This window comes from Myotis nattereri (assembly GCF_964212035.1).
Source record: "Myotis nattereri genome assembly, chromosome: 4".
NCBI lineage: Eukaryota > Metazoa > Chordata > Mammalia > Chiroptera > Vespertilionidae > Myotis > Myotis nattereri.
This window is the reverse complement of record NC_138079.1, coordinates 40,838,897-40,855,668: the sequence shown is the minus strand read 5'-3', so window position 1 is coordinate 40,855,668 and position 16,772 is coordinate 40,838,897. Positions and strand designations below refer to the sequence as shown.

The 16,772-nt window shown below is 39.9% G+C and overlaps 1 protein-coding gene across 1 annotated transcript in view; it reads right to left on the bottom strand.

Annotated features, from left to right (window-relative positions):
• Window positions 1–16,772, bottom strand: part of IQGAP2 (IQ motif containing GTPase activating protein 2) — a 268,671-nt gene that overhangs the window by 112,201 nt on the left and 139,698 nt on the right. The window contains exons 4-5 of the mRNA XM_081088634.1: window positions 13,720–13,797; window positions 9,103–9,179 (exon numbers count right to left, since the gene is read on the bottom strand). Coding sequence (XP_080944760.1) covers window positions 9,103–9,179; window positions 13,720–13,797 — 155 coding nt within the window. The remainder of the gene's footprint in view (window positions 1–9,102; window positions 9,180–13,719; window positions 13,798–16,772) is intronic.

Sequence of the window (16,772 nt, the reverse complement as noted above, 5' to 3'; positions counted from 1 at the left end):
CACAGCGTGGAGGTTTTATACCAAATCTCTGTATGGGAGGTGTTTTCAAGCAGATTACTCAAAGGGGCAAAGTTTACTAGGAAACTTGTACTTAGACACTGTTCCCAGGCTGAAAAGAATCAGCAACAGCAGCTGGCCCCTTCCCAAGCATTCACATTCAGATGAGCCATTCATTACCTGAAGCATACAGGAAATTCAGTGTCTTAATCTTACACACACACACACACACACACACACACACACCATCCAATATAAAAGCACCAACTTCTTGTAGCTCTTCAACACTGAACTTACTAAGTACCTTTAGTGCCTAACAGCCAACACAAAAGGCTGAGAGCATTCCAAAGAAAGCTGTGGAGTTAACGTCAGCATCCCTCCCCACGTATAGGAAAACACTTGGTGTGAAACAGCGACCCTCCTATCCTACGACAAGGCAGTGCACTTGTGTGCCGAGTGAGGCAGCAACAGAGGAGTGCTCCCAAGGTGGCGAAGCCTCACCAGCCCATGTGCTCCTTTTGGTACAAATAATATCAGTTTAAATCCAGGAAGCAGGAAAGTTTTTTTAAAAGTTCTATTAGGGTTTTTTCTAGTACTTCAATGTATACATTAAAAGGTTTATAGTAATGAAATGCAAACTTAAAAGGCAAGAGCTGAATTTATTTCAGCTTTTCTGGATCACGTCATGTGCACTTCATTTTATGCTATAATATGTGAGATGTTGGTAAATGAAAGCCTCATGGCTGACTTGAAAGAGCACAGGACTGGGATCAGAAGCCTGGGATCCTGGCCCTGAGACTGGCAATACCTAGATGTGCGACTCTCAGCAAATCACAGAGCCCAAGCTTTCAGCCCCTCATTTAGGAAGTGAAGGATCTGGACTAAAATAACTTCCCAAGGTCCTTCCAGTTCTAAGTTCCATGAGTGAGTCTTCATTAAAAACTATCCTATATAATAAAACCCTAATATGCAAATTGACTGAACAGCAAACGACCGGTCGCTATGACATGCACTGACCACCAGTGGGCAGATGCTCAATGCAGGAGCTGCCCCCTTGGTGGTCAGTGCGCTCCTACAGGGTGAGGCTCATGGCTGGCGAGCACAGCGGAGGTGGTGGGAGCCTCTCCCGCCTCCTCAGCAGTGCCAAGGGGTCCCAGACTGTGAGAGGGCGCAGGCCAGGCTGAGGGACCCCCCCCCACCAGTGCACGGATGTTGTACACTGGGCCTCTAATCCTAACTATAACAGTTTAAAGACCCTTGCTGAAGTTCCAGTCTGATGCCACTGCTCTTTTTTATTTTCTTCGCAGTAGGAAACACTTGACTCCCCTCTGAAGCCAATGACAGGCTGAGTCAGCAACAGTGCAGGTTCTGGTGTCACAGCCTGGCTTGCAGTCTCGACTCTGCCAGTTACTAGCTGTGTGACCATGGGTAGCCTCTCTGTGCTTTATTTGTCTGGGTTATAAAATGGGATTAACAACAGTATGTACTCATAGATATGTGAGAAGGATTAAATGATATTACACCTGTAAAGCACCTTGAACATGGCCAGGCATATAATGAAAAGCTCAGTAAGCATTAGCCTTTGTCTTTATTATTACTATTATCCCGTTAAATAAATGTCCTTCCTATACACTTAATAACCCACCACAGTGGTCTCCCCATTCTCAATACTAAGAACCTTTGACTATTTCCCCTCACTGACTCCATGTTTGAAATGGCTTTATCTACTGAACCAAATTATTTTCCCATCTTAGTTACATACATCACTGCCAGTATCATGTCAAAATCCAATGTTCAGTAAAAAAAAAATCAAAGAAATCCAGAGGCAGACTCATCATTGGGAAATCAGCTAAACCAACTGGAAAATTAAAGATACAGACACAGAGGCGTCAGTGGGAGTCAGTGGTGTATGTGCTGTGTTTGGTAGAGACATGCTTCACAGCCTCACCGAGCTTGGCATTTAGCAGGACAGACAGCCAGCCACCGTACTAACGCGAGATAGAAAGAGAAGAGACGGTGCAAAGCATGAAGAGAAGTATGAACAGGAAGTGACTTGAAAGATATGGAAGGTGCAGCTGCCCTCCACACCCTAATCCCAAACACTGCCACCTGCAGATATCCCTCCTGAGAGCAGTCTATCCTTTGGGTTAAGGCACTATCTTTAGGAAGCTTACTTATACATGCAAATATGTCCCCTCTCAGAGATGCAATCAATCTGGCAAAAGGTAACCATCAGTTTCTTATTAGGAAAGGGTCTTAAGGGAAGAAGGTAGAAGGCAGGGAAGTTATGCAATAACATTAGCCTGAGGAACGGGTTCAAAGGCAACCTGCTAATCAAGGCAGCCATTTGGCATTGTGAGAGCGGGTAGAGGAGCCCTTCTTCACAGAGCAGTCGGGTATTTAGGAACTGGCCAACCAGAAGTGAGTCTGCCACAGCCAGTTTCAGATATGCAAGCCCCGAATGTGCCCTTTGGGCATCGTCGCTGCATTTGAAAACACTGCAGGGACAGCAGCTCCCAAGTCTGCAGCAGGAGCAGTGTCCTTACACAGAGGGGAGACACACATCTTCAGCTTGTTGTCGTCCGTGGAGTAGACTCTTAATGGTCAAATAAACTTTATGTAGTAAAAAGAGCAGAATCCAGAACCCTAATCAATTACACCAGAAAAATCATTTTGGATACACGACTTGCAAAGGATTCCTCGGAGGGTAGTTGATTCCACGTTATAAAGCAGGAATAATCAGGACAGGACAGGAACAGCTCGTTGTGAGCACAAAGCAAGGATATTGCAAGGAATGTCAGGGACAGTGCTCCAAAAACAAAGGGTGACCAGGCTGGACCAGTGTGGTCCATCGGAAAAGAAAACATGCATGTTGGTGAAGTCTAGGAAAGGCCAGTTCAAAGCCAATCAAAAGAGAACGGTATGAAGTATACAAAAAGGAAGCTGTAATAGATAAAAATAAGACACACATTATCACTTACATTGATTTTACAAGTTGTAAAGTGTTATTAAAATATGGGTGCTTCTTTCTGTCTACAGAGTATAGATCTATACTTGTTTCTATACGGTATACACTGCATATATGCTACAAAAAGAGTAAGAACCGGGAACTCTGAGTAAGCCTAACAGTCTTAAAAAACCAGGGAGTGTCCCAAATAAGGACTGAGGAGCACAGGTGGTGACAAAAATAGCCGGGTGGAAAGAGGGCTTGGCACTGATGGTCAAGCAGAGAAAGGATCCAGAAACATGACCTGAGATCAGCCAAATGACCCAAACTGCATCAGGTAGAGTCCATCCCTCATCTCCTCAGGGAGAAACCTCTAGAAAGCCCAGCTAATTTTGAGAAAATATTCAAAAGGCATACATAAGCTTTTAATAACGTTAACAGATCAGGCCAATGCATCATTATGACAGGACAATGGGTTCTGTAACACTGGCCAAACAAGGCATGGAAGTAAATCATTTCTGGGTGACGGGGAATGGGGGGGGGGGGGCGGGGAGGAGGGTAAGAACCTACCTGAAAGCCATATACTGAAAAGTAAAGAAAAAAAGGTCTGATTGATTTCACAAATCAAGTTCATCCGGATGACTGTAGCCAGGGTCTGACTCACCTGGGAACTCAAACTGGCACCATGTTCTGTAACCTGGGCAAGTTCATAGGGTTTTCTTTGTGTCTGGTGCCCGTAAGAGCACGTCAACTCTTGGTAGGTATCAAAATGTTACAGTCCTCGGATGAGTGAAAATTAGTGTATAATGAAATGAGTGAAAGTTGTAGAGTGGATCTTTTAGAATAGGTTGAAGTGTGGTAAGTCTGTAATAATGTATCTGGGCATTTCACTTGTACTTTCAGGTATGTGAAGTGTTCAAAAAAATCAGGTCTACTAAATTTAATTGTTTAAAGGAATTAAATTTTACAACGCAGGTTTCAACATTTAATAGTTTATCAACATACTAATAAATAAACAGCATGCAAAAGTGTTCTTCCACAGGTATAAACAGCCTCCAGACAGTTAAAAATCCATAGTATTTAAAAAAAAATTCATAGTATTAGCAAGGTTCTCACTTCTTGAACTGGCTCCTTTTGATGGCACAGACTTTAAAACATTCTAAATGAAGCCACAAAAGGAAAACATGCCATATACACATTCTAAGTCCAAAGATACCCCATCACACATAGTGGTTCTCAATTGGTGTTTAAACAATGGGTACTTTGGCTTTTTCTTTAATATTCTTTTAAAATTTTCTAATATTTCCCCAATGAGCACATTTTAAATAAGAAAATAAAAAAGCATTTCTTTGAAAAAAGAACGAGGCCACCCATGCCTGAGGTCTCTACATCAGCAAAGATTGAGGATTTCCTCTGAGGCCCCTGTGCTAACATTCACTGGTGTCTGGACTCAGGTCACCCAGCTGAACTGACAAAAGGTACAACGACTGGCAGGCAAGGAGCCTGGGGTCAGAAGTAAAGTAGAAAGGTAAGGAAGGGGCAGGCAGACACAAACAGGAAGCCAGGGGGTCGTGATGAGCAGTTAGATCCTAATCTAAAAGACAGGGACAGAGACACGTTTGTAGGGCCAAGAGCTAACTTTGTAGATCAAGTAAGGCCCACAGGCTGGGTAAGAGGAAGGCAGTGCCTGGGTTCTGGGGGGCTCTGCCTGCCTGGCTCCTGATCTATAATCAGAACTTCTGACCTGTTTAATTTTTTTATCAGATAACAACAATGCTTTATACCAGCAATACTGTTATATCTGTAACCAGAATATAAAGGCTGAAGACATAAATGTTCATTCCCAGCATTGCTTCTAATTATGCAGGAAGGGCAAATCCACCGTGCTTATGAAAGGGCTCTGCTGCCCAGCCTCCAAGTGTCTTGCCCAACAGAGCAGGATATCAGTCTCATTTGGGCAAACTGACGGCATTCTCAACCATCATAGGAAAAAGGTTTGATTAAAAACAACTCAGATACAATTGAGACATCTGCATGCCATATCAAGAAGCAGCCAGACATTAAGTTTAGAGCTGAGAAAAGTAAAGGAGATTCTCCCAGGGAATGCTGTTTATCAAGTAAATGCTGCTTTAAGAGATCCTAGGTAACGTCAGATATGGTGAATGACCGGCTCAATAGGCATCTGCTCCAGGATCAGTAACAGTAACGGAAACTCCATGATCAGTAACTGAATAACTGAGAAAAACAGTCCTAGAACGTATTACACCAACATTAGCAGACCACTGGCAATGATAAGGAAGAAGCTGCTCTTCTGTCTTTGTTTACCAAACTGTTCACGCTATCTTTAAAACGATGGCAAACACACTGCCAGCCACAGTGTAGTTCTACAGAACTCCTGTAGAACACCGACAACGCCAGAAAGGAACTTAGTACACCAGTTCTTTACAAGCTGCTTAACAGTAATGCCCCAGGGTCCACTTCAGGACATCAATGTAAGCTTCTACAAGACACCCCAAGAGCATGCTGCAGACTTGGACATCAGCACAACGATGCGTGGATATGATAATGACATTAACCAATGGCGGCCGGCTTAGCAGGTCACAAAAACAGTACTAACCACAGTGATAAGTGATCATACTAAGTGCTGAAAAAATATGTGACAAAAAATGTTGGACAACTCATTTGAAAATATTCCTCAAAATAAGCACTTCTGCAAAAAAAACTTTTAGAAAACTTGCTGGCATAATGATACACTGGCCACCGATGAGGAAGCAGGCACAGAAGTGTTTTTCCTCCAGTTCTAAACTATTAGGAAAAGAAGTCATAGAAAAGGCACCTACATTTGGTCTATCTTTCTAGCAACTGCCATCTTCCAAAGAAATCTCATAAGTACTGGTCGGGGAAAAGTCAAATTATAGGACATAATTAAAATTCTTCTCTAGTAGGCCAGAATTGCAATGAATTATTATAGAAACCTTTTCCTTTGGAGAGGAAGGATCCAGGAAGAAGTTAATATAAACCTCTAGGCAGAAGATTCTGCCAGGAAAATGACTTCTAGTGTGATAAACATAAGGCAGATGTTCCAAAAGAAATTTAGAACTTAATTAGACATGAAGCCTTCCAGCTATTACCTGTGTACACACAAGACAAGAGTCACAAAATGCATTTTTAAAATCATTTTTGCTACCACGTAAAAATCACATTTCTTCTAGGCCATTAAGATAAAAAAGTGATCTGTGACCTAGCAGAAATGTCAACATTTCAAAAATTAACTTCTCAAACAACTGCTTTTAAACAATGAATGGGGAAGAGTGACATCACAGGAATGGTGGCATGAGAGAGCCGCTGTCCTCTCCCCCTGAAATGCCAACAAGTGAACCGACTATAATCCAACAAAGAAATCCCTGCTGAACACAGGTGCATGCCTGCCAGACCTGTGCACCGAAACATCTAAAGGTGGGCAACCGGGAACAAAGCGGGAGATGAGAAGGGAGCAACGCGCAGATGGGCTGCAGCCCTGCCGCTGGGAGCCACGGCTTGGCCGGAAGAGGGGAGAAAGCCGGCTGTCACAGGCACTTCCTTTGTCCAGGAGGAACAGAGAGCTGCAGGGATGGGGCAGCCCAGCAGGGCAAGTGGCAAGGGAGAGAACAGTGTCTAAGTCAGCAGATGCTTGACAGAGCACAGGGTTCTGCCATGCAACTCTCCATTGTCGATCCAGGCGGTGGTGTTTCAGAGAAAGAAACGAAACCACAGAGCCCTGCCTCCATGTGGACTTACAAAACTCACCTCCCGTTGCCCTTGGAGTTGGGTCCAGGAGCATATTATTGTAAACCAAGAGCTGCTGCAATAGAATAGCTGTTCCCTCTGTGACTGACCCCCAGGAGGGGTGCTTGGGGTGGGACGCCATTATGGTGAGGGCAAAAGAAACCCCACCCCCGAAGCTCCAGAGATGCGAGACTGGAAGATCACAGAGGTAAAAAAATCTTGTGATTCAGCACCATCTACTGGAAGTGAGTAGAAAGACCTCTTCAGAAATAAATGCATAAGCAAAGGAAGACAGCAAATAATATGAATAACCATAGTAACATGGATGACCAGAAAGAAAATAAAAAATCTGCAGAAAGCAAGCTGCAACATATGTGATATTAATGACAGAGATTTCAAGATTGTAGTTCTGAAAATACTCAACTCAATACAGAGAAGCAATTCAATACACTCAGAAAACAATGAACAAAATGAGTACTTTACCAAAGAGATTGAAACTTTAAAAAAGAAACAATCAGAAATCCTGGAAATGAAACATGCAATTAAGGATATTAAGAGTGAACTCCTGAGCACAGAAAACAGAGTCAACCAGATGGAGGAAAGAATGAGTGATACGGAGGATAGAAATCTGAAATGATGCAGAGGGAACAAGAGAGAGACCTGAGCATAAAAATTTAAAAAGTGAAAGAGCTCTATGAGAATTAACTGACTCCATCAGAAAAAGCAATATTGGAATTATAGGGATTCTGGAGGAGGAGGAGACGGAGCATGGAACAGAGAGTCTATTCAAACACATAGTGGATGAGAATTTCCCAAACCTTTGGAAAGAACTAGATCCTCAAATCCAAAAAACAAACAGAACACCTAGTTACCTCAATTCAAAGAGACTATCTCCAAGGCACTTGTAATTAAAGCTGTCAAAAATTAATGACAAAGAAAAAAATTTCCAAGTAGCCAGGGGAAAAAAAATAAATGACCTACAAAGGAAAACCCATCAGAATATCATCTGACTTCTCAGCAGAAACTCTACAAGCCAGAAGAGAGTGGGACCAATTATTCAAACACCTGAAAGAGGGAAATTACCAGCCATGAATAACATACCCAGCAAAATTATCCTTTAAATATGGAGGAGAAATAAATACATTCCCAGACATACAGAAGCGGAGGGATTTTTATCATCAGAAAACCTTCATTGCAGAAAATACTCAAGGGAGTTATTATACCTGAAACAAAGAATACAAGGTCACAACACTATGAGTAAGATCACTAAAACTTACAGCATAAACAGGAATAATTTGTGACAACAAAACATGAAAAGGGAAGGGGTAAAGGTCTGAACTGGCAAAGGAAGATGAAGACCCAATACACTCAAAAGAAAAAAAGCTATGATATATAGGCAAGTTTATTTTTTATAAACCTAATGGTAACCACACACAAAAATCCCCAAACCAGGATACATATCTTAAAAAAAGAGGAAACAGAGGAAAGAAGTATAAAAACCACCAAACAAAAACAACAGCCAGAAACACAAAGGAAAAGAACCAATGGAGGCACAGAGCTAACAGAAAACAAAAGATGAAATGGCTATAGGAAATCCTCATACGTCAATAACTACACTAAATGTAAATGGTCTGAATTCACCAATAAAATGGCACAGAGTAGCAGAGTGGATCAAAAAACAAAACCCAACCATATGCTGCCTACAAGAGACACATCTAAGCTGCAAAGACAAAGGTAGATTCAAAGTAAAAGAGTAGAAAATTTTTCTCCAAGCAAATAATATCCACAGAAAAGCAGGTGTAGCCATACTTGTAGCTGACAAAATAGATTTAAAGATAACAAAAGACAAAGATGGACACACACAAAAAAAACAATGAATGTATCTTCCTTTGACTAATTTAAAGCAACTTCTAAGTGTCTTCTTTACCCTTACAAGAGGTATCAAACAAAGCAAACAAAAATCATATGGAATTTTATTAATCTGTGAAAAGAATTTAACCAAACTAATAATTTTAAGAGTATCAAAACCAAAATTATGACCCTTATAGCTGCTCATTTGATATATTTTTGCTATATAAACTTAATCATATCTGAAGAATATTGTAGCACTCTATTAGATTTCCTAGAAGTTTCTACTTAAATTTTCTTATTATATGTCTTCCACTCATGTTCTAGTTTTCTATTTTGATGTAGATTTAAAAATCATCAAAATATTTTTCAAGTTCAAAGACTGTTTTTACATGACAATTATTTTATTTTTGTACTGGCAAATTTAAAATAACTCAATCTAATAAAAGTTCTTGAGTCATTAAAATAATTTAAGATCTCTTTTAAAATTAAAATTTTAGTTTTATTTAAATTTACTTTCTAGACTTTTAGTTGTATTTTCCCACCTTAGTGCGTGAATACAATAGATCATTCTTGGTATGTTTTTCCGGTCATAGACATCTGTTGTTTCTGGATAAAATATCTGGAAAACAAAAGAAACAATGTTTTTATTATGTTTTGCTTTTCACAAAATTATTGTACTTTTCCCAAACGATCCTACTTTGATTGTCCTTGATGTTCTGTGTTTATTTAAAAGCAGAAGAATCTCTTAGTTACTGCTTCATCTTCGTCTACAGGAGGACCATTCACTGCATCTGGTCCCCTGCCTGACAGCGCGCCACCTAGTGGTTCAAGAGAGTGTGCGTATGGGATGATAGGACTGGGAGGTTCCCAGCCGGCCACTCCAAGAAGGCTGTGTCCACATGGTTAGTTACGTGGCAGTTTCATTTAACAAGGCTTTAGCCCATCTGGACTCTGCTTTCTACAATGGAGTCACTCCTGTGACTGCCCAGAGGTCCGCTGGCTTGAGAAGGATGTTCTTCTTCAGCATTTTATTACATAGTTAAGAACTTAGCTACCGAGTTCTACAAACATGCATATACATACATGGATATTTTTTTTCTGCTTAAAGTAATATATTCACTGAATACATTCTGGAAAATAGGTAAAATACGAAGGAAAAATACCTATAATCTTACCTCCAGACTGTCACTATTAGCATTTGGGGATACTCTCTTCCAGTCCTTTTTCTATATATGTCTCTGATATTTTTATGCTTGCATGGATGCATTTTAAAATAAAATTGCACATATCATAACCTGTTTAAAACACTTCATAGAACATGACCCCTTTCATATTCTGTAAGAATATTATTTCTAATGGATGCATGATTCTTTCATATTTTAACCGTTATTTAACCAGTTCCCCATGGTTGTACTTTTTTTGTCCCCAATTTTTCCTCTATTATAAGTCACTGCAATGAACATCCCTGCGTTTTCTGAACACCTAATTAGCTCTTTTGGATAAACATCTAAATATAAAGTTACTAGATTGAAAGGTTAGAACATTAAGGCTTTTTAAACCTATTTACACTATTCTTTTAAAAAATGTGTTTTTTTTAATTGATTTTTAGAGAGAGGGGCAGGAAAAGGGAGAGAGAGATAGAAACATTGATGAGAGAGAAATACTGATTGGCTGCCACCTGCATGTTCCTCCCCGACCCCCCTGCAACCCAGGTATGCATGGGACGATGCTCAATCCACTGAAGCAGACCAGCTGGGCTGTTTACAATATTCTTAAGCTGGAAATTAAAAGCCTAATAAGAAACATTTTAGAATGGGGCACCAAACTTACCTGTTCCCAAGCACTACAAAATGAATAGCGAGGCTCGAAGCTTCTAAGATTAAGATAAGCATATTGGTATTACTCGCTTTCAGTAAACATTTTATAAAATTTGGAATAAAAATTAAGTCATGTACCATAGGTGGTATTTGATACTCAAGTGAAATGTTCTGTTGGACATTGGAAAAAAGCTGAGAAAAGAAAGAGCAAAGTTTCTTGAGATACAAATGCATAGTCACTGAGCGCTTAAAGAAATGCCTATAGCCTGGGCAATTTCAAAGGTCTTTCCAACTATCTTTTAACACATTTGCTAACAAAGTGCCAATGAGAGGAGGGCTCTCGATTCAGGAGAATGTGACCAGGTTTAAAGTTCTGTATGTAAGCAGAGGACAACAACCGTCCCTCACATTTCTTTAAACAATTACTTTTCTACTGATTTCTCCTGGAAAGTCATTATAAAGCAAGGAGATGGGACCAGTTCATGGTTCACAATGTGTTATTCAGCACTGCGTCCCCACCACCTGGCATGATGCTGAGCACAGAGTAAGCACTTAATTCTGATAAATGAAGATTGAATAGCAAATGCATCAGTCCACTCAGTACACTGTTGGTTTCTCATCTTGCAATGTAATGAATCAATGACTTCACAATAAAAATCAATGTTAAAATAGAATCTTCTAAAATAAAAATAGAATCTGCTATGTGGATTACTTGCTCAATTTAAAATCAAGGGAAGCCTGGCCCTACATATACACAATTGAAAAAGGTTTAAATCAAATCTATCAAACATAATGAAATTACCCTAACCTAAAGTATGTTGCCTTACATAGAATAAAATCCTATTGGAATTTCTTTTTTTTTTTTTTAATATATTTTTATTGATTTTTTACAGAGAGGAAGGGAGAGAGAGATAGAGAGTTAGAAACATCGATGGGAGAGAAACATCGATCAGCCGCCTCCTGCACATCTCCCACTGGGGATGTGCCCGCAACCGAGGTACATGCCCTTGACCGGAATTGAACCCGGGACCCTTCAGTCCGCAGGCCGACACTCTATCCACTGAGCCAAACCGGTTTCGGCAAGAATTTCTTGCTTTATTAATCTGTTTACACCTAATCCCTAGTTAGTACTTGCTAAATCACAATCTAGAAATATGAATTCTGTATTATAACTAGTGCCTAGAATGGAATGGCATTTAATGTTCTGGGCATTTTAGGAGAAGGGAAAAGAATAAAAATGGCAGAATAAAATAAATCCCTATTGACTATTTTGAGATGAAATAAGCTGAACTAAAATAGGTATCAGCAAAAAATATATTAAAAATAGCCAAGCATAATTTACATTAATGAATCTTTTGTTTTGTTGTTGTTGTTGTGTTTTAAAATTGCAAACCTGGATTAATAATAACAACAAGAACACAGGTCTTAATTAGTCAGTAGCTACTGATTTGTCTTCAAGCTAAACCACTCCTAATTAGTTTATTTGAAATAGCTGTCCATACTAAGCAATACAAAAGGAATGAACTATCGATACATACAAAAACCTGACAGCCCAGCTAGCATGGCTCAGTGGTTAAGCACTGACCTATGAACCAAGATGTCACGGTTCGATTCCACGTCAGGGCACATGCCCAGGTTGTGGGCTCGATCCCCAGTATGGGATGTGCAGGAAGCAGCCGATCAATGATTCTCTCTCAACATTGATGTTTCTATCTCTCTCTCCCTCTCCCTTTTTAAAAAAAACCCCACAAAAAACCCTTGATGGATCTCGAGGGCAGCGAGGACGTTATGTTTAATGAAAAAAGGCAATTGCTGCAAGTAATCTACTATATTATTCCATTTTTAAAAAATATATTTTATTGATTTTTTACAGAGAGGAAGGGAGAGGAATAGAGAGTTAGGAACATCAATGAGAGAAAAACATCGATCAGCTACCTCCTGCACACCCCCTACTGGGGATGTGCCCGCAACCAAGGTACATGCCCTTGACCAGAATCAAACCTGGGACCCTTCAGTCCACAGGCCAAGGCTCTATCCACTGAGCCAAACCGGTTAGGGCTGTATGATTCCATTTTTATAACATCGTCATAATGACAGAACGGATCAGTGGTGGTCTGGGACAGGCTGGGAGAGGGACACAATATAAAGGGCACTCCTCTGTGGGGTCTGCACCTTACGATGGTCACACTAACCTGTTCATGGACTGAATGGAACCCCCCACATACATACACATGAATGCACATAAAATGGTGAAAACTGAATAAAGTCTGCAGTCTAGTTAACATTAATATACCAATGCCAATTTATGATTTACTACAGTTATGAGATGTCACTGCTGGAGGAAGCTGAATAAAGAGTACACGCAGATGTACTATTTTTGCAACTTCCTGTGATTCTATAATTATTTCAAAATAAGATGTTTAAGAAATAGCTCTACAATTTCTATCAAATGTAATTATTTCTTCATTTCCCCTACTTGCCTGTCTGTCGCACAGGCTGATGGGTGCCTGCCCTTTGAATTTAACAAGCTCTGAATATTTGCTAAATGAGTTTTACTTAAAAGATCTATTTCAGGAGCAAGAACTATAAACCCCTGGTCTTTAAAATGTATAGTGATACAATGATTTGTAGCAATAATTTATAAAAATATATTTGTAATAATAATTTGTAGTGATGCAATGAGATTAGGAATCATAAGTATAAATAGCAAACAAAAAAGGGAGGTGGCTATTTTAAATCAACTATCTACCAGTTAAAGTTTGTTCTGACCTTGTTTAATTTATATTCACTTCTGCATGGCTGCTCTTGACCTGTACACGTACTTCATTCTGAGTTCTTGCCATTTATTACTTTGTATAGGCCTTTCTTGAGGCAATAAGGCAATCTATTGCATTAACATACCCAGTCCGCCAATCATCCTATATAATAAAGGCTAATATGCAAATTGACTGAATGGCAGAATGACCAGTTACTATGACGCACACTGACCACCAGGGGGCAGACACTCAATGCAGGAGCTACCCCCTGATGATCAGTGCACTTTCACAGGCGAGTGCCGCTCAGCGAGAAGCCGGGCTCAAGGCAGGCGAGCACAGCAGTGGTGGCAGGAGGCTCTCCCGCCTCTGCAGCAGCGCTAAGGATGACAGCTCCCAGACTGTGAGAGGGCACAGGCCAGGCTGAGAGATCCCTCTACCCCCCAGCCCCCTCTACCTCCCCTACCCCCCGCCCCCTGACGCCAAGTGCATGAATTTTGTGTACCAGGCCTCTAGTTTTTTATAACAAGAAATTTGTACATTTCCCCCTCTGGCTTTCTGGTTCAGGATCCAGTATCCGAAGGCTTACCTTGGGTAGACCAATAGACTCCATGGCTCTTAACCACTGGACAGTATTATCTGTGTGTCGAAAATGAAGACCGGACTTCTAATGGGGGGGAAGGAAACACAAAAAGTGAGTCATTTGTAATAATTTTGTCATTAGTGGAATGTTTTCCAATTGTATTTCTCCGAGAATAAAATGATTAGAGCCCACATAAAAAACTAAAGACACAGTAAAGGAGACTACACTAGTCAGCAACACCCCGACCATCTGTAACAGACCATTCTCCTAGTTTCCATTAGTCACACATTTGAGGTAACTCTGAAGTAGAATCTCAAAGACCACTTAATGTCTAGCACATGGATATTTTATGAAACATGCACACGTGTGTGTGCATATACACACATATACGGTGTTAAGATTTTGGCAATGACAGCTGAGAAGCCTAGTGACTTCAGGGAAAACAGACAGGGTTTTGGAAGACTAAATAGAATGGTGTGTGTGTGCGGTTTCTGGTTCTGCCAAATCATTTTTTTCTGATCGTTAATGTAATATTCTGTGGAAAATGTAGAAATATACAAAGATAAAAAACCCACCCACAACATGGAGCTAATTTTAGTCACTATTCCTTCTGTAACTTAACCCTAATCTTGGCCTTGTGTAAAAAGTAAACCTTCAGTGGGAATGTCTTACAAGACTTTTTCTACCCATGTAATAAAAAGTCTTTCTATATCTTCTGTTATTTACAGTCCTATTCGGCCAACCATTTTTTCTGCATATTCTATAAATACAGCATACTTGCCTCTATCTCATGAAGTTGCATCAGGTAATGAACCACTGAGAGCTTAAAATGGTCTGGTATTTTTAATTAGTTAAATGAATAGCACAATGTTATGTATTTGAAAACAAAAAAGTCAAGAGAGTATAGTGTCATCATATGACTAACATACAATGATTATATTCAGAAAGTCTGGTTCTTTCTATCTTCTGTGACCTACAATTTAATAGCTTATTTAACAAAAAAAAGTATATTTGTTGCTGTTAGAAATTAAGGAATATAAGCAAATTAATATTTGACAAATATTTATGCCTTTTTAATACTGGTCACTATCTACTGAGAATGAACGATGCGTGTCAAATAGTTCAAATAGTCACTAAAGTGACTAGATAAATTCACTTTATGTAAATTATCCCTAATTTTCAAAACACCCAGCAAGGTGATTATCATTCCCATACTTTAGAGATGAAGAAAGGTTGCACCCTCCCCTCGCCCCCAAAAAAGAAGTGATTTGCTCAAAGTCAAAAGGCAGTGAAGTGGCTGGTCTAGGATTCAAGATGAGGTCTCCCCAGATCTGTAAGCCTTCCCTATGCTAAACCCCCAGAGAGCACAGGTTCCCAACGGTAGTTGGATTATTCTTCAGAGGGAAGAAATAAGCTAGTTGCTATGAAATAACAAGAGGGTAGGGGTGAGAGGAAAGAAAGAGAGCAAGAGCAGCCGGACAGTTAGCCAGGCTGCAGCGTCTGAGGGTTTGTAACTCAGCATAAACAACTTTGGCAGAACCAGACAATTCTCAGACATGGTCACTCCGTGGCCATGGAGGAGCAATTTGGAAACAACCCGCAATCTCGTCAAGACAGAGCAAAGGCCCTTTGGCACCACAAAAATAACTAAAAAACCTCCCTTCCAACTAACATGAACAACTTGCTCCTGACTCATGTCCATCTAGTCTCTATTCAGTCTTCTCACGTCCTAGATAAAAATTACCAAGCCACCAAATGGATCCGCTTCCTGAGGACACTCAAAGAAAACGGGACAGTCCTCACTTCCCTAAGTCCTTATTAGACCACCCAGCACAAGCCCAGAGCCACACTAAGCCCCTCGTTTCTCCTCCTCTTGACTCCAAGGGTATGCATTTTTTTCTTACTACAATGAGTGAAATAAAACTAATTTTGTTTGATCCCAGGTGTGTTTCTGGAGAGTCTTTGGCTAGTGGGCTTCAATAATTTCAAACCATGTAACAAGCGTATTCCATCCATTTAGTGGTTTTATTAGCGAGGCAATCTCAAGAAAGTTATACATGTCTTTGAACCTTGGTTCCTTAGCCATAAAGTAAAAGTAGGATTGCTTCTTTGAGTTGGAGAGATTAAATGAGAATGTTCACAGAGCACTTCGTTGCAAAGCGCACTTAAGAATGCAATGAATGTTAGCTATTATAGTTATTATGCTACAATACTGGGCTTGAAACTCTCATTCACCTTTAACATCAGAAAAAAAGTTTAGCCCTTCATGTAAGAGGCACTGAAAGAAAGAGTGGTTATCTTGGTTATATTCCTGCAGTAAATAAAAGGACAGATTTCAAATCCTTCACCCATTTTACCTTATTTAAATTTTTTTCCATTGTAGCTGACATTCAGTATTATATTAGTCTCAGGTGTACAGCACAGTGGTTAGATGTTTTCCTTCATCTACTTTAAATACCTGAGGTCTTTGATCTACGGCTGCATATTTAAGAAGCATCTGGACGAACTGTATCAAACATCTTTAATCTACTTTAATTAGAACAAAAATGGTCTCCTCAACAGGCTCCAAATTATCTCAGTCCATTATAACCATTTTTAGCTTGTCATTCTCCCTCTCCCCCCTGCACACACACATCCTACATATAGATACTAGACTAGGAGGCACGTCTGTGGTCATACTGAGCCAATGGTTGTTATTGTCCACCGACCTAATTTTTTTCAGGTATTAGACTAGAAGTTTATGCTGATTTTCTACTGCTGAGCTATTACAACACCAACAAGCAAGGTTATTTTTTTTAATCTTTTAAAAATAATAGGTTGTATTACGTCTGAAGTCATAAATATTCATTATGTAATTAGTAGAGATTTCATTCGGGGTGAAAGGGCAAGGTCATTCTTGCTTAAACTGAGTAGATAAGAAATTGTGTAAGTCCTCTTTGGATGGTAACTACTTACATAGTAGAAGCAAAGCATTTTAGAACTATGAGGTAACTTAGAAGTCAGTAATTATTCTAATTTGCTCATTTTATAGATGAGCAAACTGAGGGCTCAAGTATTTA